The sequence below is a fragment of the Lynx canadensis genome, chromosome A2 (genome assembly GCF_007474595.2).
Source record: "Lynx canadensis isolate LIC74 chromosome A2, mLynCan4.pri.v2, whole genome shotgun sequence".
In the NCBI taxonomy this organism is placed as follows: Eukaryota; Metazoa; Chordata; class Mammalia; order Carnivora; family Felidae; genus Lynx; species Lynx canadensis.
This window is the reverse complement of record NC_044304.2, coordinates 144,809,949-144,836,783: the sequence shown is the minus strand read 5'-3', so window position 1 is coordinate 144,836,783 and position 26,835 is coordinate 144,809,949. Positions and strand designations below refer to the sequence as shown.

The following is a 26,835-nucleotide window of genomic DNA, read 5'->3' as shown; positions in this document are numbered from 1 at the left end:
TCACGTAATCAGGTTGATATTTAATTACACGGAACCCAGGTTCTTATACAAGGCAGGAGATGGCAGCCAGCAGCTCCCCATGACCTTTTCAGCCTGGGTGACTGAGGCTGAGGAGATGGGGACACACGGGACACACGGGTGGGGTGGGGACTCTGGCACAGTGTGAGGGCAGCGGCCGCTGGGGATCTGCCCCCGACGCTGGCCCAGGTCTGCCATCACTCCGTGAGGCAGAACTCTGACTCCTGCGGTCGCATGTTGGGTAACACATACAGAGCCACAGCCGCGATAGCCAAGAACACGATAGGCTTCCACATCCCAAACATGTTCTGTGGGGACCAAAGACAAATGGTGAGTGCCCAGCCTTCTGAACCCTTCCCTAAGCCAGAGGTTTCCCTGCCTACTGGCGCTGGAGAGACGTCAGGAACCTCCTGGTCCGGGTCTCTCTCACTTCCTGGGTGACTGCTGAAGACAATGCAGTCCTAGTCCCGGCAGCACTAGGTATCTGGAACAACGCTACGTGTATCACCTGAGGTGACTCCGTGTGTTCAGGCCCCACGGAATGAAGAGAATACCCGTTCGTGTGTGTAGAAGCCAGCTCAGGAGCCAGACGTCCAAGAGCATCCAGATGGTCGCGATGAGAAAGGATCAAGTGCCGTGGCAAGAAAAAGAGGGTAAACTGGGCCCTCTGGGGAAAGCGGAAGTGCCTCACTGGCTTTATACAGGAGAAATGAACTCGGTCAAAATGGTAAGACTGAGGGGAAATAAAGGGCGCACCGTGGAGTGCAGGCAAATATGAGGTTCAGAGGCAGCCCAGACCTTTTGTGGAGAATGCTGCTGGTTTGAGAAAACTCAGGGAAGCCAGTCACTGGCCCTGGGCGGCAAATGCCAGGGTCCTGAAAACATCTCCGGTCACCAGTGTGTTGACTGACTTCCTGAGCATGTGCTGGTGCACTGAGGCTTCCAGACTCCACTGACCATAGCAAATCCTGCCGGTTCGTGGGACAACAAAGAAGCATCATTTAGGGAACATGAAATCCTGGACAAGAAAATACATACTTAGGGAAATAGTTTCTATTTTTGTTACCTTTCCTTACTGCATTACTTGAAAGACAGAATTTGGGTTTTGAGTCATAGCTATGGTGTAATAACAGAAGGATGATTTTAGGTAAGAACAGAGTATAGCCCATTGATCCTAAGAAAGCATTTGCTTAGAGAATAATGGATCTAAGAAGAGGATTTTAAGTCAACTATAAAGAGCAAGATCTCTCACATTTGTAGAAACAGTTACCAAAAAGAACAGAACAAATGAAATGGAAAGCGAAACAATGCTGGAAGCAGATACAGAGAGTAATTTATGTAAGAAAATAACTGGAGGGGCGCCTGGGTGGCTCAGTTGGTTAAGCATCCAACTTCAGCTCAGGTCATGATCTCACAGCTCGTGGGTTCGAGCCCCGCGTTGGGTTCTGTGCTGACAGGTCAGAGCCTGGAGCCTGCTTCAGATTCTGTGTCTCCTTCTCTCTCTGCCCTCCCTTGCTTGCTCTCTCTCTCTCTCAAAAACAAATAAACATTAAAAAAAAATTAAAACAAAAAAAAAAGAACTGGAAAGGAAGTTAGGAAAAATATGTACATGCTCAGATGCTTATATACTAATATATACTGCTAAAAACATCAGTCGAGGGGTGCCCGGGGGGGCTCAGTCAGGTAAGTGTCTGACTTCAGCTCAGGTCATGACCTCACAGCCCCACATCGGGCTCTCTGCTGTCAGCACAGAGCCTGATTCAGATGCTCTGTCCCTCTTTCTCTCTGCCCCTGCCCCACTTGCATGCTCTTTCTCTCAAAAATAAATAAAAACATTAAATACATACATACATACATATGTCAGTCTGACGTTCTTGAAGGAGGACATTTATGGAGCTGGACCCATAAATGTGAACTGGTACCATTTATACCAGTCAGAGGCAAGTTCCAGACTGGCTGAGTGGAGGGCTGGTAAGTCACGTCAGGCTTTCCTTTCAGCCTGGGTTACTGGGTTGACAGATCAAAGAAATGGTTTTGGACTTTATTGAGACATCTGACAGATTTTCCATGATCTTGGGGAGAACAGGAGGAAATAAAAGTAGGATGCTTGCACAGTTTGCTGTGTGACCATTTGTTAAGTGACCAAGGAGCTAGATAAAAGAGAGCCTGGAAAAGACAACACTCTGGAGGCTCGGCCCTCACTTTAATGTGTGCGAACATATGGAGGTGGGCTGGTCACCCCTGAGGAGGGTGTAGAGCTGGCAGGGAAATGGGTAATTTGAAACCACAGGGTCAAGATTAAAAAAAAGAAAAAACAGGGGCACCTGGGTGGCTGAGTTGGTTAAACATCCGACTCTTGACTTGGGCTCAGGTCATGATCTCAACGTCGTGAGATCGAGTTCTGAGCTGGGCATAGAGCCTGCTTAAGATTCTCTCTCTCCCTCTCCCTCTCCCTCTGCCTCTGTTCTCTCTCTCTCTCTCTCTCTCAAAACCAACCAACCAAACAAACAAAAAACTTCACAGATTACATCAATGGACTATACCTAATAGGGATGAATAAAAAGTTCTGCCTCAGATCCAAAAAACCAACTGCAGGTAGAGGATGGGGGGAGGATGCTTAGCACATGCAACATGCAAAGGAGCTCTGTAAACAATACATGCAGGAAGTTAACAAGGTTTGATTCTAGTTGTCAAGAGGGCTAATGCGATTGGAAGCTGTGTGAAGACAAGCGTGGGGTCTTCCTAATTACATGGAAGCAACCAAGGAAAACTGCTCAAAATGAGGAGAGATGGTTAAGGGGGAAGCAGGACTGGAATTTTATCTGTTGCTAATATCAGTCTTTAGAATCCACCTCACAGCTCAGTGGCTGTATTACTTGGCCTCTCTATGCCTTAGTTGTATTACATATAAAATAGTAAAAGCTGCCTCACTGGGTTGTTGCAAAGATTAAATGAGTTAATATACATAAGGTAATTAGAACAGTGCCTGGCACAGAGCATGTATTATGTTAAGTGTATGTTCTTTTTAAATTATCTCTGTGGTGTTTTATCATTTATGAAACACTTTCATAAACATGAACTCAGGTGATTTTCACATTAGGAACGCAGAGATTTTACTGTCCTTTGCTTTTATTTGAAGAAATTAACATTCTGATTATGCATTTTGCCTACTGGGACTAAGCGGTACGAGGCAGAGACAGACTTGGCCAGGTTCTCTGACCACCTGTCGGCCACGTTCCTGGACGGGGAGCTGCAGAGTGAGGCACAGCCAGGCTCCCCAGAGCACCCTGACCCTGGACTTCCTTCCTCTCACTCTGCTTGGGCCTGGCTGAGGTGGAGAAAGGTTACGGCTGAGTGCTTTGGGTCTCCTCCCCTAGGGACTGAGAAATCTGGATGTGGACAGAGGGAGAACAGGTACAGGGAGAGACCCTGTCACTAAAGGAGTTAATAACTGGAGTGCCTTAAAGACGAGGAAGGAGAAAGGAAAAAGAGGGAAAAATCTGAGGGGAAAAGGAAGGAGGAAAGTGCTACCAACATAAGCTTCAGCTGCCACCCTAACCTGTGCATTAAGCCAGCTCCACTCCATTTGCAGGGGTGAGAAGGGAAGGGGAGGTGTGGTGGAGGTGGGGGGAGCAGGAGAAAGGAGCCAGAACGGACCAGGAGAGAACAACTGATGGGTTCTGAAGACAGGTGGAACCCTAGGGCTCTACCTTGGGCCCCAAGACCACAGTCTGCCTCCTAAATTTGGTATCCTGTTGACAGACCAGATTACATGGACCGCAGCCAAGTGGAAGGTGCCCAGAATATGTCAGCCTTGGTGCCCTGAGAATCCTCGCACCTCATTCTTTTCACCAGTACCACTTTCTCTCCAAAAAGCCTGGCTTGGGAAGCCAATTACAATAGAATCTGGCCCCCAAAATGGATAAAGAGAGAACTATAAAACATTTCCTGGCATTCTTGTTCTGATTTTTCTGAAGACCAGAAGTCCCAAAGCAGAGAACTTCTCAGTAGAAAGCACATAATATGGCGGGGGTTCTGTTCTACTTTCACCACGTTTGAAGGACAAATTGAGGCTGCCCTCCTCCAAATGCCCCTGAGAGGGGGTTTAGGATTAGGGTTGGGGTTGGTCACAGCGCTCCAGAACTCCTCTCTCACTCAGTGGGGGAGGCAGCGATTCCTTATTTTGCCGTCCTGGGTGGCGACAGCAGTCGAGAGCTTGGCTCTGGGGCTAAACAAAGACAAAGAGCACCCAGGCCAGCCTTGCAGACAGACATCAGCTCATCAGAAGTGGTCAGGCATTTCTCAAAGTGGCAACAGTGCTGGGATCATCCAGAGTTTTCCCAGCCAGAAAACAGAAACTCAAGCCATGTCAGCGATATGCATTCCCACTCGCTGGGTGTTAGGAAGACGTGCTCAGGGATGCTACGGGGGCTTTGCAGTAGCCCAAGGAGAAGCCAGGGCGAAAACTCAGCCCTGAGTAATCTGTTGTCAGAGGACTAAAGCAAGAAGCAAGCAAGCGAGAGAAAAAGGAAAGAGGAGAGGCCAGGGCAACCTGCACCCCCCCTCTACCCCTCAGGAGGAGAGGACTCGATACCAGTACCTGCGTTAGGACGACGTCTCGGCCCACCAGCACCAGAGCAAAGCCGATATGACCACCAGGCCTACGAGAGGCAAGGAGAAGATGGGGGGCTCGGGGGCAGGGGATGGCTGCGACATATCAAATGAGAAGGAAGCACGAGGAGAGGCCAGGAGATGAGGGGTGGTATAAAAAGACATAAACATATGAATCCAATGGATAATGAGGATGAGAAAACAAAGGGAAAAGAGAAAGAGATCAAGAGGTTAAACAGGTAGCGAGGGCAGCCGCATCTCCTCTCTGCGCCCGGGCCTGGTTCTTCCCACTGGCGGCCTGCGGAAGATGCAAACCTGAACGGGTTAAGCAGCTGCTTAGGTCTGAATCAGGTGGTGGGTCGTTTCCTGGCTTGTCATACCCCTCTCACATCTTGTCAAGCAGGGGTTATCTGCACTAGACCTTTCTTGCGGGTCAGTAACTCTGGAAAAGTGAAGCTCCGAGGGTAAAGCTGGGCTCTCCAGATGAGGAGGATGCACACTTCTAGGTCACTCAGGGAAGAGCCAGTCTCCTGCCAGGCCACCTGTCCCTTTGTGAGGCCACATGTTCTGGCTGCTCTCCACCGAGTCTCGGTGTTCTGGGCTCTGATCCCTGTGACCCCCTAGGAGTCTAATGCCGTTGTTGTGAGACAAAATGCACTAAACCAGGCTAACAGTGGAGAAGGGCTAGTTCTTTGACTGCAACAATCTTCCAGAGAGAAAGTGAATTTGCAGGTAGTATCACACATGCCATCAGATCTGCCTGCAAAAGATGCAGGACCTGTGAGGCAAAGGGACACCTCCATATGTAGCCAACGAGGAGTGTGCTCGACTTCAAAGTACAAGAATCCGTTTTGACATTTAGAGATGTGGCACCCAAGACAAGGAAATCTAGGAGGTTCTGACCCATCGTGTGGTGGAATACGATGAATTCAAAGAAACAGAACACTGGGGAAGAGGATGCGGCTGCTCCTACTTTTTACATCCTAAGTAATGGTTCTCTGACACAAGGTCAACAGAGAGCTGCACGCTGGGTTGTGAGCCAGTGCTGACAACTGCTGAGCTACCAGAAAATTCCAGGTAGCCTTAGAGCTGACTGGGATGTCCCACCACAAGAGACTTATTTTCTTCCCCTGTGTTTAGAGAGATGGAAAGAGCCTGTAGTGCAAACCAAGGACTTATTCAGGAAGTACTCACTCTTCAAGGAATCAGAGCCCCCAGTTAACCTCAACCAGGGCAGGAATTCAGCTGGTACGTTCCTGTACAGATGTACCAGTAGTTAAAACACAGAAACACTTTTGGACAATTGGTAAGTCACCCAGGAAACTCCCATCCCAACTTCTCAAGATCTAGCAACTAATTTGGTTAGGGCTCTGGCTGCCCTTCCTCAGACTGGTCAACGCCCCTGCCGTACGGACTGAAATATTCTACTTCTGACCACCCCCAGCTCCCCACCTCATGCCCCCGTGATATACGGAGCCCGCAAGCAACACCAGCCTCCCCACATCCCTAACAGCAACAACAGAGGTCAACCTCATAGGGCACCCTGGGGAAGCAGGACAGAGCGACTTGCCCAGGCTGACAAACAGCCTTTAGATCTCACACCATCCGCGTTCTCAGCGCAGCGCTAGATGAAGGGTGAAGAACCCTCCTGATGTAAGGAACAAGCGCTACCACACAGATGAAAGGTCAGACTGCAATGAGCCCACCCTAGTTTCCAAAAAAGGGATCTTTGAGACCCAGGTCCACAGCAGATCGGTCTAAGCCTGCCATCTCCCACGGAGAGACCGTCTCCGCCACTCCCGGCTCATCTCCACTGTCCCTGAGCGCCACGCCTCAGGGCTTGCCGGCTTCTCCTCCTGCAGGAGTCCATCCTCGGGCACCTGAGCCCGACAGCCCACTTCCCACCTGATCCAGTCTTGGACTGCGGTTACCTTTTTGTTTTCAGAAAGCTTGAGGGGGCTGTTTTCCTCTGAAGCTTCAGGGCATGCGTCGTCACTCTCATCTTTGTTGTCTTCTTCCTTGCCCCCCTGCTCTTGGGACTCTTCATAAGCCCCCTCTTTATCTTCTGTGGACTTCACCTCTGCAGGGTCTGATGCCTGAGAAGCTACTTCCTCCCAGGACTCCTGCTTCGTTTCCTCTTTGGTTTCCTTCTTTCCCTCCTCCATTTCCTCTTTTGTGAGATCATATAAATCCGTGTGGTTGGCCTTGTAGTAGAGCACCACCTCCAGACTCTGCAGGGTGGAGGCAGGGCAGGATGGGGGCTGCGGTTACCTGTGAAGATGACTCCCTTCACGACAAAGTTGGACTATCTCAAGAGCACCCTGCTTCCCAGCATGTCACGGTGCGCGAGCAGCCCCACGTTCTGGTACCAGGTCTCTCCCTGCGCATAGTGTGGAGGGCAGTCATGCCCAGTCTCGGGCCCCACACAGCCGTCCGGCCACTGGCCATCGGCCATCTCAGACAGCTACCACAGCTACATTCTTGAGCTCTGTCCCTCAACTGCTACTTCCTACCCCCGCAGGGCAACTGTGACTCCTATTTTACCCAATCCTCTCTCACTTATTTCCAACTGCTCTGAATAAATTCCTCTCTCTTCATCCATTTGGTCCCTCTCTTGGGCACATAACCCAGGAAGAAAAGGGGCCCCAGAAGATTGGGCTGAGCTCGTTGGAGCAGTCGTCCAACCCAGGGGCTATGGGCCTTGGGGGCTGTGCCTCCAGGTCGAAGTGGTCTGCATTCCACTCCCCTTAAAAAATTTCACCGGAAAAGGGTGAAAGACCCAACTGCTACCAAGAGGGAACTACTCTTAACACATCAGAGAGACCAGCAGCTTCTCTACAAATACCTCACCTGGTCGAAACGGTGGTGCAGATTTTTCTTCCCAAGGTCTCCCCTGCCTTTCTGCTTATCTGGGCACTAGGGTTATCACTCACCTTCTCGTCCTCACAGTTGTACTCAGAGCCGTCCAGGCTTGGTTTGGTCACCTTTTTATTTTTAACCCCGTTGGCATTTTTGTTCATATTCTTATTGCCGTTTTTCCCCTTGGTTTCTGTGGCGACAGAGGACCTCTCCTTGAGCTGGCGCAGCTCCTCCTGGCAGCACTGCAGCCGTCCCTCCAGCTGCTCCTGCACGGCCAGAAGCCGCCCCTGCTCGTCCATGCTGGCCTGATACTGCAGCTGCAGCTCCCGCAGCTTGGCCTGCAGCTCTTTGATCTGTTGGTGGTGGAGTGCCAGTCACCCCCAGCACCACCCCCTCGGCCAGCCTGTCATCTTCACAGGTAACCTCGGCCCCCATCCTGCCCCGACATTCCCCTGCTGAGGCCCTCGGGGAAGTAGGCGAGAGAGGGAACATCAACCTGCGGAAGCCGAGCCTCTAAAGCGGTTCCGCAAATAGTTTCTCTCTAACCTGAGGCCCCTGCTGATTTACCTCTAACATCTTCCAAAAAGGAGGATTTAAATTATGTTTTTACTGTGACCTCTCTGGGGAATAGCTAGAGGGCTACCCCTTCTGAACCCCACGACTTTATTACAGACACCTGCTTCATCCAAGCAAGTTCTCGAATAGGTACAACTGCCTAAGACACCGTGTTCTTGTCCACTCCAGAGAGTGTACCTGGGCTCCAGTGCCTCGCCCTGGAAACAGAGGCACATTCTAATCCTGCTCCCTAACCTCTGGTTTCGTCTTTCCCGGCTTCTGGCATCACAGGCTCCTTGGTAGGTAGCGATACTAAGCAACCTAGGCCCACATGCTGATTGCTCTCTAGACTCTCCCACGCATATACAGTGAGCCCTGCCGGACTGTGGACTGCTCTAGGGCAGAAATGATGCCTTCTGTCCCATTCCTCATGGATGCAGGGCACCTTTCTTGGCATTATAAGAGATCCAAGAGGAGGCAAGGCTCTGCCCTTGAGGTGCTCACAGTCTAGTTGAAGACACAGGACCAATACACCCAAAAATAACTCAAGGTGAAAAAAAAATACAACTCTATAGAAGTGCTCTGGGACACGGCAAAGGAGAAGAGTGGTAAAAGGAAAAAGAGAAAAGTTATTCTGAGAGTCCTGGTGAGTAAATCTCAGGACAGTGAGCACCTGAGGAATGTCCGCCAGTGACGCAGCAGACTGCCCAGCCTCCTGGGATTCAGCCCCTGCTCCGTTCCTGGGAGCGAGAGCAAGCAGTGAGCTCCTGGCCCTTTTTCCTCAGCCTCTCCAAAATGGCCAGGGCCTAGGACCTCCTCTGGCTCTAGGGGCTCCTAGAAGAAACCTTGCCTCCCAGACAGCCGTTACCTCGTTCCTGTCATTTGAGGAGGCAACAGGCTTCTCGGAGCTTTCCAGGCACTCCTTGAATTCCTTTTCATAGGCATCCAGCTCTTCCTTCAGCTCCTTCTGCCGTTCCAGCAGCTTTTTCATTCGCTCTTGCAGCTGGTCGTGTTCCTCCTGGCTGAGCTGGTACATGGCCTGCACTCCCTGCAGCTTGATCAACACCTTGGCCACCATGTCCTCACAGCGCTGCGGAGGGTGGGGGAGTAACGTCTGCACCCTGAGAAGCACCTGCCCTCCGCCCGCTCTCTTTGCTAGGCCTTTTCGTGGGTACAGAATAATGGCCACAAGGATCTGAAACTGCCCTGGGGCGAATTCTGTACTTCTTCCCACGAAGCAGCAGCACTGTGATGGCAGCATCTCCATATCAGACACATGGAGCGCCTCATTCATTTCCAGTGAGTTACCCAGCTCACCTCCGAACCCCGCTGCCCACCTCACTTCTTGCACCTTTCACTGATGGACTTCTCTCTGAATAGGACAAGAGCCTTCTGTCCCTGTGAGACCTCTCATCTGGCTACTTTTACCTCTACATCTTCAGGCTCAGCAGGTTCATCCTCAATGCTGCTGACGTAACTCTTGTAACAGGTGTCAGAGCTACTGCTGCTACCGTAACTCTTCTTATAGGTGACGCTGCTGCTGCTGCCGCTGTAATTCCTATCACAGGTCTTGTGGGTACTGGTGCTGCTGTCGTAGCTCTTGAGAAAGCTCTCATCACTGGCCTGGGTGCTACCGTAACTCTTGTGATAGCTCTCGCTGTCATCAACGCTGCTACCGTAGCTCTTACGATCGTACTCGGTGCTGGCGGCCGTGCCGCCGTAGGTCTTCTGGTAGGACTCAAGGCTCCTGTTTACGGAAGGGGACTGGACTTGGAGCAGCTGCATCTCTTCCAGGCAGAGCTGCAAGTCGGCCTGCAGCCTCTTCCGCTCCTCAAGGAGCCTGCCCTGCTCCTGCTGCAGTAGCTCCTGCTCGGTCTGAGTGCTCTCGTACAGCCCCTGCAGAGCCTGTATCTGGGCGATGATCATCTTGGACTGCCAGGAGTGGGCGGGGGGAGACATTGTCATTACTCCAGACACTGCCACGCTTCTAGCTGCGCCCCTCCTGGGGCAGACATCTGACAGCACACTTCAGAGGCTTGCACACCCACACTCCAGTCACCACAGCCTAGGTCTTCAACAGCCCCCAGCTACTGGCATGTGTCGGTTTCTTGCTCACTGGGGGGAAATCCCCCCAGGGCGGCTACTCTGTGATTTCTGGGCTCCTGTTTCTGCTGGTTTCTAAACTCTGGTTTAGAAACTCTCCTGGCAGCAGGGCTGAGTGGGTAGCAGGAACACTCTGGCTCCCTACCCTCCCCTCTTCTCACTCAGGATATACCCATTATCCTGATCTTGGGGCTCAGTCCCCTCCCCTGCCCCCAAGTCTAAAATCAGCCCTGGCCTTGAATTGAGCCTACAAAGAATTCCTCCCTCAGCAGATGGGGACCTGGAATTAAGGTCTCACTACAAGGCCCTGTACCTCCTGCCCCAATTCTGAATCTGGCCTCTGGGCATGTTTCCCAGGCCCTCTGGGCCTGGCTTCTTGGCTGCTGATGCCCAGGATGAGATCTGATCAGTTAAGGAAATATTTTATACCTGGTTCCTGGTCTCTGTGTTACCCAGGCTGAAATCTGATGCCCCTTGAATCTGACCAAATCTCAGCTTGGACTTCTGCAATTCCCTTGTTCTCCCTATCGAGGCTAATATTTGCATGAACAGATCTAGCCTAGATTGAAACTGTCCCCCTGCTCTTCCTTGCCCACCCTGAGACCTCAGACCAAATGCATCCCATAATCCTGAACAGACTTATGTGGAACTCTCCACCAGCATGACCTCAGAGGCGTGACCCCTTCCTGGTGCTTGAGATGCATGGATTCTTTGGTCCAACCCCCCTCGACATGGCTCTTATTGCTATCAAAGTTTTCATGAAGACAGTGTGGTCAGTAGCAAGAATGCCACATGTTAGGAATTCTTCCCTTGGGAATGAATGGCCCCAGATCTGTCTCATGCAGAATACCAACATAGGTTTTGGTCACTGAAAAGTGGCACTGGTCAATTATCAGCCGGCTTATAAAAAAAGGATGACATGCTTAGAGTCAGTCTCAAAGAATCCAGACAAATACTAAGCTGATATTATTAAATCTGGAAAATGGTATGTTGGAGGGGCCGCATCAAATTATCAGACGCTTAGATTCCCAGGTCACCTGGTTCTCAGTGTTGACAGCGCTTCGATTAGGCACGTATCTGATTGAGGTCCTCAGGCCGTAGCTAAAGCCACATCTTAATGAGCCCGTGGGTGGTCATGGCTGAAGAAGGACAGAGCCTCAGTCTCATTCTTACTTCTGGCCAGACAGGCCTTCCTAACTCTGACCCTTCCACGGAACCCTCTTCCCTACCATGCTATCGTCTCCAGAACTGTCCCCCTGCCTCTTGTTCTGGTTACCTTGTTAGGACCACACTTGGAGGACTTAGACAATTTGGAATCATCGGGATTCTTGAAGACTTCCTGGAAACGAGCCTCTTTGAAAAGATGTAGCTCTTCGTGCAGGTCTGACTGTTCTCTGAGCACACATTCTTGATTCTGTACCAGTTTTTTCTGCTCTTCCTGCATGCCTTGGTAGAGCAGTTGTAGTTCACACAGGTCTTGTAACTTTGTAAGCAGCTCCTGACTCTGTGAGGTGGAGTGGGAAGGAAGCGGGCAGGAACTGTGGGGGCCACATGGGAAGACCCATGCCTCCTTCCTGCTGGGGACCCCTCCCTTGGGAGTCTCTGAGTGGTCTCTTGACGGCCATCTGGGACGGGGTCAGGGTGGGGGAGTGGCTTTTCTATGGAGACCTGCTGGCTGACTAGTCACGATCTCACAAGTCTGAAGGTATTCTGCAGTTTACAGAGAGCACTCGGAGTAAGTTTTCTCCAGATGGACTAAAACTCTAAATAGAAAGCTGGACAGGTTTCAGGGCACAACGCGTATTTTAAGCTTTAAAAACCTAATCGGCTAGAGTGAACTTTCTGGCTCGAAGAGATCGGTGACCAAGTAAGGAGTGGCTGATTCAGAAAAGGTTCAGTCCCCACCCTGTTCTTTTTCCCAAGTACAGTCGCACCTGGGAAGCTTCTCAAAGCAGCCTCTCCATAGTCAGCAGCCGTCCCCTGGCTGGGGTTACCTTACAGAAGAGACCAGCTCTGGGGAACGGGAGCGGGAGCCTGTGCAGCTCTTCTTGCAGCCGGCCCTGCTCCTCCTGCATCCTCCTCTGATCCTCCAGGAGCTCGCACTGCTCCATCTGCAGCTGCCCCAACTCCTTCTGGCTGGCCTTGTACTGTTCCTGCAATTCTGTCAGTCTGGATAGCACTGTGTCACACTGTGGGTGGGGCGGGTGCGGACGGTGGTTACTCGGACGTATTTCTCGGCACTGTGCCTAGCAGAGCCCTTCCGTGCTCTCCTGCCTCTTGTGGCTCGCCAGGGGCTCCCTCCCCATGCGGTCCCCTTGGACTGACCGTCCCAAGCCACGTGGCACCCATACGGGTTTAGACACCGAACGGGAAGCCCCAGCGGGCCGCTCAGAAGCGTTTGGCTGTGCTGTAAATTCTGTCTCCCGGTCCCCAAGAGTCCTGTGAGGGGAGGGTTATCGCCGCCCCTCCCTTCCCATTTCCCCACCTTCCTTTCCTTTGGCCCTTCCCTTCGGTGCACACTGTTCTCCCGCCCTGCTGGGAGTTCTAGTTCCCGTCACTGTCACTATCCCCGGTTGGTTTTATACCTAATTATACTTCTTACCAATAAAAACTTCACCCTATCTGTCCCCATTCTGTTTTCATAATCAGCTTTTTAAATCTTTAGAAAAATACGAGCGACTGCTGAATTTGGGTTGAGAAGACTAAATTATCCCATGATTCCAAAAACCCAAACCTCCTAATACCACACTCATCTCATTGCTCTTTCAGGACAAGAGGAAAAGCTGCCTCTGTGTCAGCGTGCTCCTCCCTCCCCACAGTCTCTTCTACTAGGAGAGGAGGGGATGAGCAAGTCGGGGACAAGCTGGGCCTCTAGACTGAGTAGGAATGGAAGAAGGAAATGTGAGCCTGGGCGCAGAAAGGCAGGCAGGCTGTTGGAGTGGCCCACATAGCCTCCCCATTCTGTGTCTTCTGAGGCCTTTCTCTGGGGACACGGCCTGCTGCTGGCAGAGGAAAGAGCCACCGAGTCATCGGGCACAAGGTGACCTGCTCCACCAGCTTTGGAGAATCTTGTGCCTTTTCTCCATCACGTTTTAACACCTTCCATTTTCTACCAGTGATCAGGAGCTGAAAGTGCTCAACACAGGGTAACTGAGAATGACCCGCATTTTACACACTATGGAAAAAGAAAAAATGAGTAAAGAAGGCCTTATTTATCACTACCATGATTTATTACTAAAGGAGGTGAGAAAAGAGCAGTATTCTGTTCAATTTAAAGAGAGTAAAACTCAAGCTTAGAGAACTTCACTATTCTGAAGTCACAGCATAAACCCTGGGAGGACCTAGGTCCTTCTAATACCCAATCAGCACTCGGGGCACAAGACCGTGTCATCTGACAAGAACATCTGCCATCTGCCTGAGAAAACTGGACCTTCCCTTTCTAGGTCCGGTGATAAAAGTTGTGTGTAGGGGCTTTTGTGCATGTTCTTCTCCACAAATGATAAGATAATATATCACTACAGTTTGAAGAACAAGGTATAAATGTCTACACACATGGAATCAAGTGCAAAACCTTCAGGTGTTCAGACCGGATCCAGCTATACTGCTCCTACTAAGCTGTGGCTTGGACTCAAAGTCAAGATCAAGGCAAACTGTTTAAAAGTTACCAGCATGAGACTCTGCCTCTGTTTCCTGCCTTGCATGCTCAGCTGTGACTGGACCGGGAGCTCAGCAAGCCCCTTGGTTGGATGGCTTCACTTTTGCTCTTACACCTCCTTTCTCCAGAGGAAGTACCCAGGAGAGCTCACCTCTCTTAATCACAATTACCTTATTAGCACATTTCCCCTTGTCCTCTGGGATGGGCTTGGTGGTCTTGAGCTCCTTCAGCTCCTGCTGGCAGAGCAGGAGGTCCTGCTCGAGCTGATCATACATGTGCTTCTGCCGCTCCAGCTCCTCCTTGCTGGACTGGTACAGCCGCTTCATCTCCTGAAGCTGGGTGTGCATCTCTGCGTTCTGGGGTAGGGGAGGCAGGCCCCGCCATCATCCCAGAAGCCCCTGCAGCTGCACTCTCTCCTCTCAGACAGGGACGAAGGGATCCTACCCGGTCCCTTCCAGTCCCAATTTCATCCCAATGGGTGCTACCCAAGATGGACCAGACCCTAATGGGCTCCACACAGAGACCTTCTAGGGCTTCCTTTTGGGGGAGGTGGGGAAAGAAAGAGGGCTTCCTTTTTATAGGCTGATTTTCTGATTTAAAAACAAAGGAAGCTGGGGCACCTGGCTGGTTTAGTCGGTTAAACGTCCGACCCTTGATTTAGGCTCAGGTCATGAGCTCACAGGTCTCTCATCTCTCCTTCTCTCTCTGCCCCTCCCCCAGTCGCGCGCTCTCTCTCTCTCTCTCTCGCTCTCTCTCAAAATAAATAAACTTTAAAAGAAAAAAAAAAAAAAGGAAGCTGAAAGCACCATGACCTTCTGAGATTACCTTTCTACTAAGCACCTCTTCCCCGCCCCCCCCCACAACCCCGCCAATGGCTGTACCACAGAACTCCTACCATGCCCCCTCCTCCTCGGTAGTATCGCTCTCACAGAAGACTCCACCTGGCTACATTCTCCCTCACCTGGAGTTTCTTTTACCTTCTCACTGCTCTCCTGGAAGGAGGCCACGACGTCCTTGAGGCGCTGCACCTCCGCCTCGTGGTACCGCAGGTCCCCACACAGTTGTCGCTGCACGTCCAGCAGCTTATCCTTCTCGCACGTGATGTGCTGGTACTGGAGCTGCAGCTTCTGCAGCCGGCACATTAACTCCTGCCGGGGAGGGAGCTTTGGGCAGCACCTCTGGGATCCTCAACCCGCTCGTTCTGCCAGAGTCCCTCTAGGCGCGGACGGTCTAAGCCCCGACTTGTCCCCGCCCCCTGCTGTCCTCTCATCTAGCGTAGTACTCGAGGGTGGCCGCAGGGTCACCGGCGCTGCACAGGTGGCAGCGGCACTTACCGTGACTCTCTGCTCTGGTCCACCTGCCCCAAAACCTCTTAGCACCTAAGTCGCCCCTCACCTCCTTTTGTTGTTACCTTCTCACTCGGGCTTTCTACGGCTGTGGATTTCATGACTTTGAGCTGCCGGAGCTCAGTCTGAAGCTGTAGCTGTGCCTTCAAGAGCTCGTTCTGCTCGTCCTGGCTCGCATCATACTTTTGCTGAAGGGCACAGAGTCTGGTCTTCAGCTCCTCGTTCTGTGGTGGGAGGATGTGGGTAGCACAGTTACTCTCAAGAAACAGCAGACCCCTCTACAGACCAGTTTGGTTCCTTTCCAGACGCAGACACCTTGACGAGCTCCCACGGGTCTATGGTTTGGTTTCTTCTCTGAGGCAGACACTCAGCAATGACTGCCATTTCTGTAATGCGATGCCAATGCTACGTGACTTCTCCAACCGGTCTCCAGCAGACCGTACCCTTGATCGCAGGGCAAGAGGCAGCAGAGCACAGCCGTGCTCTGCGTTCATCCTTCCCTGATGCAGCAACTCCACGTAGGCCCTTCTGCCCTCCCCAAATGCCCTTCCCCCAGCCGTGTTTACCTGGGCGGCATTGTGGGAAGTCTGAAACCGAAGCACCTCATTCTGTGCACACTTGAGCTCCCTCTGCAGCCGCTTCTGCTCCTCCTCACTGGTCCGGCGATGATGCTGTAGTTCTTGCAACTCACAACACAATTCCTTACACTGGGCAGGACATGGAACGGAAGGGCTGATTGAGTATAGGTTCCACAGGCACTTTAAGAAGAGGCTTAGAAGAATATGGTATTCTTTTCACTGAAATATTTACATCAGGCAAGCCAGCGAGACGCCAGAGCGCCACCGCCTGCCATAGCACATGCCTCCTTTGTCAGCCCTATGCCTAAGGAGAGGTCTCTGCCACAGGCCAGGAGAGGGTAAAAGAGGCAGGAAGGCGCCTGTCCCCCTACCTTGTTCTGCATGTCATGCATCTGCTCTTCAGCTCCCAGAAGCTGTTGTCGCAACAACTGGGTTTCAGGGTCAGGTTCTAGAAAATCCATTTCTGAAGTCTGAGACTCTGCTGACATCGTATTCTTTACCATTTGGGACTCCAGCCACTTTTCTGTTGCTCTTCGTGTCCTGTAATCCAGAACCCCAGAGCCATGTTTGGGAAAGTGTTCTGTCTGGCATCGCCTGCCGGGTGTGCTCGGTCCTGATGTCTTTATTTTAGGCAAAAGATGGTAAGAGCCTTCTCTTGTGATTTATCTCCCAAATGAACGTGCTGAGCAGGTGAAGAAAAAGTCCTAGCACCTCAATCAAGGCATGTTTGGCTCTGGGAGACCTAAGAGTTCTAGTCCAGTTGGGCTCAAGGCCGGGCCTCGTGTCAGGCCAGCTCCAATCTGGAGGCCCTACACCATTAGACGCAGACCACAAAGGAATCATTTCTGATCTACTCCAGGGAGAGCAAACCAGACCCCAATTCCCAGAATGAAAGAAAACTCAATTTTAGGACTTGAGTGCTGAGACAGTTGGATCCCCATGCCTGCTTCTAGGCAGCATCCATACCCTTTGGACACCATGGAAAGGACCAGCTCTCTAGGAGCAGAGGGACATTCATTAGCCTGGCATCTGCCTTCACCGACTCTATGCAGGCAAAAGCCCAAAGCAGGGTCCTACGGAGCCCCAGCAGCCTGCTGGCTGTACCTCTCACTCTCCAGATCAGCGAGCTGCCCCGTGAGGCTGCTGTTGCTCTCCTGCAGGGCCCGGTACTCCTCGTTCAGGAAGCGGTAGCGTTCCCGCAGTTGCTGCAACTCTTCTGCAGAAGACAAATGGAGAGATGTGAGATCCTAGGGGGAAAGCGCAGATGATCAGCCCCCAATTTTCTTGCCTCGAAATCTGACAGCTTCTCTTTTTCTAAAGACAGAAGAGACACCACATGCAGCGGCTTAGATGACAGGGCCCTGAAAATTCCACATTGCTTTGTGTCTTTGTCCTCTTGCAGGTAGCTGCCCTTCTTTGCACCTTCCCAGATCTGCCCTGTGTGCCCATCTTCAAAACCCCAACCAAGGTAGTCTTGACATTTCAGGAGCTCATGAAGGGTTTTTTGTTTGTTTGTTTGTTTGTTTTTTAATGTTTATTTATTTTTGAGACAGAGAGAGACAGAGCATGAACGGGGGAGGGTCAGAGAGAGAGGGAGACTCAGAATCAGAAGCAGGCTCCAGGCTCTGAGCTGTCAGCACAGAGCCCGACGCGGGGCTCGAACTCACGGACCGTGAGATCATGACCTGAGCCAAAGTCAGACGCTTAACCAACTGAGCCACCCAGGCGCCCCAACTCATGAAGGTTTTAATTGAGTTTCTGGATCACTGGATTTCAAGTTTCCATCAAACTGTTTATGATTACCTTCCTATTACTCTTTTCGTACAAAAGCTGAGGGACGTGAACTGCCAGATGTCACACTGACAGTCCTGGCCTTTCAGAGACAGCCCAAGCATCTTGAACATTCTTTTACTTACTTCACCACCACACTAAATACACTGGACCGCATGCAATCAAGAATTCTTTCTAATGATCTTTTATCTGCTGACAAAAGAGCCCATCCGAACCAGACCGACATATCTTCCTCAATCATCAGCAGAGATCTGGTTGAAATGTCACAGAACATGTCCCTAAGTACCAGGAACCAATACTTTCTAAAGTTACAATTATACAAACACCTCTGTTTTGTTTTTTCCTGATTTAAGGATTATTTCTCTTATGGGGCGCCTGGGTGGCTTAGTTGGTTGAGGATCCAGCTTTTGGTTTTGGCCCAGGTTATGATCTCATGGTTCGTGAGTTCGAGCCCTGCATCGGGCTCCACACCGACAGTGTGAAAGCCTGCTTGGGACTCTCTCTCTGACCCTCCCATGCTCGCTCTCTTTCTCTCAAAATAAACTTAAAAAAAAAAAATTTCTTTCAGGGTACGCCTGGGTGGCTCAGTCGGTTAAGCATCTGACTTCAGCTCAGGTCATGATCTCATGGTTTGTGAGTTCAAGTCCCGCATTGGGCTCTGTGCTGACAGCTCAACGCTTGGAGCCTGCTTTGGATTTTGTGTCTCCCACTCTCTCTGCTCCCCCCCCCCCACTCACGCTCGGACTCTCTCTCTCTCTCTCTCTCTCTCTCAAAAAAAGACATTAAAAAAAAGTTAAATTTTTTTAATTCAAAAAATTAAAAAAAAAAAAGAATTACTTCTCTTAGAATACCAACTCCCCCGATATTTAAAGAATATTAACTTGCTCTATTAGAACACAGGCCTATCTTACCTATGTAAGATTTAACACCTTGAAATTCACTTCTAATGTCCCCTCTTTGTTCCAATCAAAATTCCTTAGAATACTGCAGATTACCACAGAAGGAAGGAAACTAATCTTTAATACAAGGCAACCACGTGCTAAGCATTAGACTTGATGGTTTCAGCCTCAGATTCAGTTACTGTATGAGTACTTCAACATACAAGGCATTTCATTTAATCCCAAAAATAGCACTATAAGGTTTTCTTTCTCTTTTTTTAAAGTTTTTCTTTGAGAGTGTACACATGCGCGTGTGCACGCACACACACACACACACACACACACGCGCGCGCGCGGGAGGGGCAGCGAGAGGAAGAGAGAGAATCCCAGGCAGGCTCTACACTGTGCAGAGCCCAATGCAGGGCTTGAACTCACAAACTGAGACCACAACCTCAGTCGAAGTTGGGACACCTAACCAACTGAGCCGCCCAGGCACCCCTAAATAAACTTTTAATTTTACAATAGCTTTAGATTTACAGAAAAATTGCAAAGATAGTGCGAAATTCCCTGGGAGAGTTCTCACCTCATTTCCCCTAACGTTAACATCTTACCACAGTACATGTGTCACAACTAAGGCATCAACAGATTTCTCTCCATTTGTTCTAAGGTCCTTTCCCTGTGCCAGGATCCCCTACGGCTGTAAAGTTTTATTACCCAACATTTTTATAGACACAGAAACTAGGGTTCAGAGAGGTAATAACCAAGCCAAGTTCATCCCGCTAATTAGCAGAACTGAGATTCTGAATTCAGCTCTGTTTAACTTTGACCCAAGCTTTCCCACTGTGCTGGCCGCCCTCTCCTGGCACCACCAGTCCAAAGGCTCTTCTGAGAAGCTTGTTACAGCTGGGAAAATTTGCAGTTCTTTGATTCCTTGCTGATTGCCTCTGCTTGACCTGGCCTAATACAGGGCCTCCCATTATACCCAGATCATAAATCTAGCCTCAGAATAAAGGCAAACTCTCTGATGTCATGAATCCTAGCAACTAGCTGGGAGACTCATTGTCTGAAAGCAGAGCTCTAAGCTTTTTAGTACCTCATGTATTACTGGAAATAACCTCTTTTCCTCTCCAGCTGTCTTGTGCTCTGATTTGTTGTCCCCTAAAGCTTCTACACTGGACAGGGCTAAAGGAGCCTAAAATTAGCAACCTAGGACCTGGGAGCAGGACTGGAGGCCCCCCCACAAAACAGTCCAGGCAATCATCGTGATGCCAGAGCAGCAAGAAGTTTCCCAAGATGACAGGCCCCTCATCCTCCCATCCTGGAACTGGAAACTTTCTCAGAAAGGGCCTTCCCACAGTCAAATCAACAAACGTCCAATGTCTCTCGGAAGAAGAATTCTCAGGGTACACCTCCATAGTGCTATTTCTTATACCACCACTGACTGGTTGTGTGACATCCAGTCACAATTTAAGTCTCCCTTAAATTCAACCTGGAGGTTTTTTCTAGAGGTTCCCAATTCATGATCTAAGACTACCTTCCACCATCTTCTTGCATATAACTCTCTCTGCTTGACTTTACTGACAGACCAGGAAGAGGGTTTGGCCTCTCATACCTTGCATCTCAGAGAAATCTGAGACACTTAAACTATTGGATGGTTCAGAGCTCTTCATTTCCATTTCTGCACGGAGGGAGGTGATCTCCATTTCATACTCTCCCCGAATGCGCTCCATGTCATCGAGTTCATTCTGCATCCGGCAGAGATCCTCCTGCAGGGATGCTATGTCACTCTCGTGTTCAGTCGCAGAATCCTCTGCTGCTTGCCGCAGATTCCGGATCTCAGCCTGGGCTATGTGCAACTCCTGTTCTATTTCCTTAAGTTCACTTTCTTTCTCACGCTCTAACAGGGAAATCTCCTCTCGTAGAGACCGCAGCTCACCTGCAAAGCCCAAAGGTTGGGATGGTCAAGAGGAGAAGTAAACTCATCTATCATGTTCTAGAGGCAGAAAGTTAAAGACAGACTTATTTATTATCTGGAAACTACTTTCAACCTACTCTCTAGCACATTAGAGAAGTATAGCTTCATCTGATATGGAATAAAGGGAATACCTAAGAAGAGTGAATGTAGTAAGTAAGGTGCAGTAGAAAGGGAGATTTTGAGGCCTGGCACCAAAGCAACACCTTAAGCTACTGCAAACAAAAAGTATTAGGTGCGTCTACACTGAAGACCAAAACTAATTGACAGTATTTTACTGATGCACCTCGTCTTTCCAAAAATTCCCTGTCTAAAAAAATGTACACAGACTATTCTCATCTATTCAGTCTGGAACCTTAGACATTACAGAGCCTCCGAGCTCGCATGAACTGCCTGTGGGAAGTACTGGCCCCCTAATAATGTACAGAGTTCACAGCTGAAATTAAAATGCAGGCTCATCACATGATAACCAAATATGGCTATGACCTTCACTTCCCACTACATCCTTGATGTTAGGGTTCAAATTTCCCTTAGGTTCCCCTCTGGGGTCTGGTCCTAAAACAAACAAACAAACAAAAACCGCTTTCTCAGATTCACTGGAGAATGGAGAAAGGTCTCCCTCAGCCACGAAAGCTCGCAATTTGGAGCATAAAGGGACAGGGCCTGTCCACCGCGGAGGGCCAGGATTTGCAGGCCCGAGGGGGAGGAGCTTATCCAAAAGCTGGGCGGGGCGGACCCTGGCTGGGAGTTGGAAGGGCCAAACCCGGTTTCCGATTTCCTTTCCGATTTCCGGAGAGGTAGTGCCCGTTGCCAGGGGGCGTGGGACCTTCGGGGCGAAGCCGAGAGCCTGGGAACCGGGCTGCGGGGCAAAAAGTGGGTTCCTACTCACTGGTTATGGCCTCCATCTTGTCGGCTCCCCCGCAAGAGGTCTCTCTGGGGGGCCTCCCGCCGCCGGCCGGTCCCGGCCCCCGCGGGGCTGTGGCGGCCGGAACGGCCTCTCGATACCAGCTACCTCTGAGGCCGCGCGCGCCCCCTCTTGGCGGAAACGGGCAGCGCGCGTGCGCAAGGACGGCCTTTATTTCCTGCCGCGGGGGGGGGGGGCGGGGGCGGGGGGGGGCGGGGGCGGGGGGGGGGGGAGTTGAGCGTCTTCTTCAGACCCGTAGCCCCTAGCTTGCTGGCGCGTGATCCATTGCCCAGTTGGCAACACCCTAATGAGTGGAGTGAGGAGTCGCTACAGAACTCGTTTCCCCAAGTAGTTGCCTACCTGCATCTCTACTGACTTCCCTATTTGCAAGGAAGTATGTCCCTTCTCCAAGCAAAGGCCTTTTTCTGCTCTACTGGATCGTTTCCTTCATGATGCAAACATAATCTAGTGTAGTGGGTCCTATCTCAAACAAACAAACCAAACTCTCCCTTGACTTCATTTCCTCTTCCCTTATTTCTCTGCTTCCCTTCAGAGCATGACCACTGTAACTATGCACACTCTCCAGTCTCTACTTCACCTCCCCTTTCCTCTTTAATCCCAATCCAATCAGGCTCAGTCCTCACTGAAATATCTCAGAGCCCTCCATCTTGCCAAATCCAATGGCCATCTTATTTGATTTAGCAACTTTTGACACAGTTAATTATTATCTCTTTGAAGCACTTTCTGCTCTTGGTGTCCAGGACATGAAACGCTTCTGTAGTTCCTCCTACCTCAGTCATTTTTGTTCATATCTCCTCTACTGGACCTTTAAATACTGGACTATCCCTGGGACTGGGCCTTTTCCTCTTCTTTCTATATCTCTCCATATGACGTCATAGTGATGTCTCAGGGACTCAAATGCCATATATACGCTAATGACTCCCAAATTTATATCTCCAGCCTTGATTTCCCTCCTGGTTCTAGATTCATATATCCAAGTGCCTTCTTAACATATTTATTTAGATATCAATAGCCATTTCAAACTCAACACACAAAAACATGTCTTAAATGTTTCCCCTAGCCCTCAAACTTGATCTTTGCCAAGTCTTCCCCACCCCAGTAAATGATAGCACTGTCCAACCAGTTTCTTAAGGCAAAGTCATCTTTTGTGTCTCTCCGATTCCCAACCCCATCCCCATGCCCTACCCCTTTCAATTCATCAGAAGTCCTGAGGGCTCCACCTTCAATATAAGACTCTGCCATGTCTTTTTACTATACAGTCCTTAGAATGAAAGCCAAACCTCTCAGATGGACTCCAAGGCCCTTTGTAATCTGGCCTCAGCCTGCCTCTCAGAACTGTCTCTTACCAGGGTCCTCCACATGCAGTCTGCTTCAGCCATAGTGACTTTTGTTCTGTCCTTCAAACACTTGAAGCTCATTCCTACCCTTGAGCTTTTGCAGTTGCTATTCCTTCTGCCTGGTATGCTCTTCCCTCAGATCTTTCTCATTATTTGGGTCATAGCTCAAATGTCATCTTCTCAAAGAGGCCTTTTCTAACTGCCCTATCAAAAATCAATCCCCCAGGGTGCCTGGGTAGCTCAGTTGGTTGAGCGCCCTACTCTTGATTTTGACTCAGGTCATGATCCCTGGGTCGTGTGATTGAGCCCCTCGTCGGGCTCCACATTGATCAGGTAGCTTAAGATTCTCTCTCTCTCTCCCTCTGCCCCTCTCGCCTGCTTGCATTCTCTCTTTCTTTCTCTCTCAAATAAAAAATAATAAAGTAAAATAGAATAAATTCCCAGCTCACCCCATCTCTCTATATCATATTGTTTTTAACTTTTTTTTGTTTTGTTTTTATTTTGAGAGAGAGAGAGAGAGCAATTGGAGGAAGGGCAGAGAGATGGAGAGAGAGAATCCCAAGCAGGCTCTGTGCCACCAGCATGGAGCCCGATGGGGGGATCGAACCAAGGCAAACCATGAGACCATGACCTGAGCAGAAATCAAGAGAGTTGGACACAACTGACTGAGCCACCCAGCTGCCCCTCTATATCATATTGTTATATTATCTTCCTAGCATTTATTGCTACCTGAACTTATTTATTTTCTGCTTCTCCCCCATTAGAATGCACTCTTCATTAGGGCAGGGATCTGGTCTGTCTTGTCCATAGCTTGCCCTCCAAGTATATAGGCACTCAATAAATGAATGATAAACAGATAAAATAGCCTCATTTTACTGATAAGGAACTGAGTCTCAGAAAGATAAATGTGATTTGCCAAAGATCCCAAAGCTTGTTACATGGCAGAACTGGACCCAAGAATCTAGGTTTTCTGAGACCAATGTTCACATGCTTTTCCCCGTGCAACACATCTCCTGCCATTTCTCTCCTTTACCTTCTCCCCATTCATTGTCCACTTCCCTGCATCTACCTTGGCTTGTACCTTTCCCTTCTCTTTTCCTCCCCTTCCTTCACCTTTGCTTGCTGCTCTTCAGGCCTGCTTTCCGGCCTTCCTTTTTTCTCCATTTATATTTTTCTTTTGGTTTGATTTCAGTTCTCCCTGGAGAGTCCCTGCTGTTTTCTAGGGCAGCTCCCCTAAACCTTCTGGAAGCCCACAGAAGTAACAAAAGCTCCTTCTTTATTTGGTGGTGCAGTGGAATGTGGGACACCTGCCTTGCTGCTTCCCAGAGACAAAGCGATGTGGGCGTTAGAAGAAAGGGATTTAGGGCCCCAAGCTCTGGTCCTGGGAAGCAAGAGAAACCTTCTCATCTGCTTCCCTTAAAAGATGCAGCATCCCTTCCAGTCACTTCTCATTGGCTCACCGCGCTTCCCATGGTGTCCCTGGAGGGACAGGGAAAAGCAGTCTGGTTTGGAATTCAGCCCTGATTACCTACCCCCAGACCTGGAGAGCAAAGAAAAAGGGATACAGGTGTGATGGGAGGAGTCTGGAGGAGAGAAAAGGGAGAGTGTTAGCCAGAGAGAGAAGATGTGAAGTGGGAGGGCAAGAAAGGGCAGAGAAGGGCAGAAGAGCCAGGCAGAGATGCAAAGAACATCAATTAGGTAAAGAAAAGAATGGAGAGAGAGAAGGAGGAAAAGGTGAGCATAGTAAGGGGAAATGAGGAAGAAGTACTGAATTAGTTTATATTTGTCTGCTAATGCTTCAGCCAACCGCTCAGGTGGATGGCCGCCTCCCCTCCAGTCCAAGTGCTGGGAATTACCTTGGAGCTGCTGGATCTGCTTGGTGAACACCTCTGCCTGCTGGGCACTGGCCAGCCGTTCATCCTCCAGGAGCCCTGCAGGGAGAGGGGGAGCAGATGTGATCCTGGGATCCAGCGAGCCCAGGCCCTCTGGCCCCATCCCGGACACTCACCCTGCAGCTCCAAGGAGTCATCCTCGTGCTGCCCTGCCAGTTCCCGGGTCTCCTCCAGCTCTGCCACCAGCTGTAGCACCTGAGCCCTCAGCTCCTCCAGCTCCGTCTCTGTGAGGCTCAGTCCCCGGTGCTTGCTGGCAGACAAGGAGCCCACACTGCCACCTTTCTGCGCCTGCTCTTCCTCTTCTTCCACCCCTTCTTCCTCCTCTTCCTCTTCCTCTTCCTCCTCATAGAGAGCTGGGAGCAACACTTCCCCTAGGAGAGAAACCCATCCCACCAGGGGGTCAGAGTCAGCTTCCTTTCCAGAGTCTTTTGAAGGCTCTCAAGCTCACTGTCCCAGGGCAGCGATGGTATCATAGTGCCACCTGCTGTCCCCCAAGGAGCTCCTGGGCTCGACCTGCACTCGTGATGAGTCCTCAGGTGCAAGGGTCAAATTTGGAGGTGGCTCATCTCCCTCCCAGGCCCTTTCGGGACCAATATCGTACCAGGTGGCCTCCTATTACTGTCTTTGGGCAAACTGAGCAGCTGGGTGCTGGCAGCCATGTGAGCTTGTACAAGGACACCTGCTTCTTCCAGACCTGGTGGTCTCTGTGGGACAAGTACTCAAGAAAGGATTCAGGGCGCCTGGGTGGCTCAGGGGGTTAAGCATCCAGCCCTTGGTTTTGGCTCAGGTCATGATCTCACAACTCGTGAGTTCGAGCTCCGCACTGGGCTCTGTGCTGACAGCACGGAACCTGCTTAGGATTCTCTGCCTCCCTCTCTCTCTGCCCCTCCTCCCCACCCCCCCCACCCCCGCCGCCTCTCAAAAATAAATAAATAAACATTTTAAAAAAGAAGAAGAAAAGATTCAGACACCGAGTGTGTCTTTAGGCCACATGGGGCAAGAGTTACAGTTTGGGGGGTTTGTCCGGTTAAAAAAGTATCCAGGTGGCTTGGGAGAAATTAGCCTTTCCATAGTAAGAAAGTGTTGCTCTCAGTAGGCAGAGAAAGAAAACATCTGGATGAAATGATTCTAAATGTTTTACTGGACAAACCCCGGGGCCCCTTCAAACGTATTCTATCATAAAGCCTTTTTGAAAGTTTCCACAAGGTCCACCTTCCTTATCTCTGCTGAGTGTCAGGAGGCCTCCCCCCTCCCCAGGTGCTGTAAGTGCCCTCCTCCCCTGCTGACCATAGGGCAGTTTTCAGGGGAAGTCTGAGGTTGGACTTGTGTGGAAAAGAAAGCCTGCCATTTTAATGAGCCAAGGAACTGGGGTGTACTGGTCCACAGCCTCTGGTTGGCGAGTACCCCCTCTTTTGCTGCAATGCAGGTCCTTGAAATAGCAAAATTTTGTCTGGATTCTGATTATTCGCTTTGTTTTAAAATTCTGAATCCCTGGCCTTACTTACAACAGCAGCCTGAGGTTCATCTGGAACCCTTTGCATCATCTGTCACCTTTAGGGGAGCAGGGTTGCCCACACAGTGTGCGTAGGGGCCTGGGGACACTTCACAGGAAGTCCTGGAAAATGGAACAGCATCCTTCCAGGGGCCTGGAACTGCCAAGTCACATGGGTGCAGTGGTGATATGTGAGTGTTGGGAGGTTGGCCTTCTCACCTGCCCCCTTCCAGGCAATTCTTTCAGGCGGTAAGGGATGCTAGAGAACCAAAGCCACAGGCTGACATTCAAAGTGAGTGGTGATGGCACCAGAAAGACAATGCTGACTTCACAGGCTCACTTCCTTGCTTTTCAAAAATAGGAGACAGCTTGGGATCTGGGTCGGGTGGCAGTGAGAACAAACCCCCTGCTGAAAGGCTACTTCAAAGCTGCCCAACGAGGCCTCTTTCTCTGTCTGGCAGCTCCCCCATCCCCCACCCCCGCGAGGAAACAACCTGGTTAGCCGGTGATTAGGGCCCCAAAGGGAAGGCACCCAGAGCCTCCCCTCAAAGCCTGACCCCAGGAGGGGTCAAACTCAGCCCTGAAGGGTAGAGGGGGCTCAGGTGAGCAGGAGGAAGGGCTCTGTCCTGGCTCAGAGTTCTGGGGGCCAGATGGGGGAAGGAGGAGGGAAGGGAAATTGGCTGAGGCGAGAGAAAGAACGCTTTTTGGGAAAACTCACCCTCCATAGCTTGCATCCCCCGCCGCTCCAGGGACCCCCAGCGTTGGCCTTTCTTCCTCTCACAACCCTCAGACACCTCATAGGAGCCTAAAGTGGTCACTGTGG

At 50.5% G+C, this 26,835-nt stretch overlaps 1 protein-coding gene across 6 annotated transcripts; it reads right to left on the bottom strand.

Moving 5' to 3' along the window:
• CCDC136 (coiled-coil domain containing 136) lies at window positions 1-26,835 on the bottom strand. 6 transcript variants are annotated; one of them, XM_032592443.1, is made up of 17 exons: window positions 26,731-26,835; window positions 24,637-24,891; window positions 24,485-24,559; window positions 20,007-20,330; window positions 16,830-16,941; window positions 16,097-16,265; window positions 15,714-15,854; window positions 15,213-15,371; window positions 14,779-14,949; window positions 13,972-14,157; window positions 12,141-12,335; window positions 11,423-11,650; window positions 9,472-9,975; window positions 8,912-9,133; window positions 7,563-7,841; window positions 6,561-6,860; window positions 1-326 (listed from the first exon to the last, which is right to left on the bottom strand). In XM_032592443.1, exons 1-17 carry the CDS (start codon window positions 26,744-26,746, stop codon window positions 216-218), a joined length of 3,447 nt encoding a protein of 1,148 aa, XP_032448334.1. In that variant the 5' UTR covers window positions 26,747-26,835; the 3' UTR covers window positions 1-215. The 6 variants fall into 6 exon arrangements, with proteins under 6 accessions (XP_032448334.1, XP_032448333.1, XP_032448335.1 ...); XM_032592442.1 differs by lacking the exons at window positions 24,485-24,559; window positions 24,637-24,891; window positions 26,731-26,835 and adding an exon at window positions 21,256-21,353; XM_032592447.1 differs by lacking the exons at window positions 6,561-6,860; window positions 7,563-7,841; window positions 8,912-9,133; ... (1 more) ...; window positions 11,423-11,650; window positions 12,141-12,335 and adding an exon at window positions 4,619-4,725 and having other exon boundaries at window positions 241-986.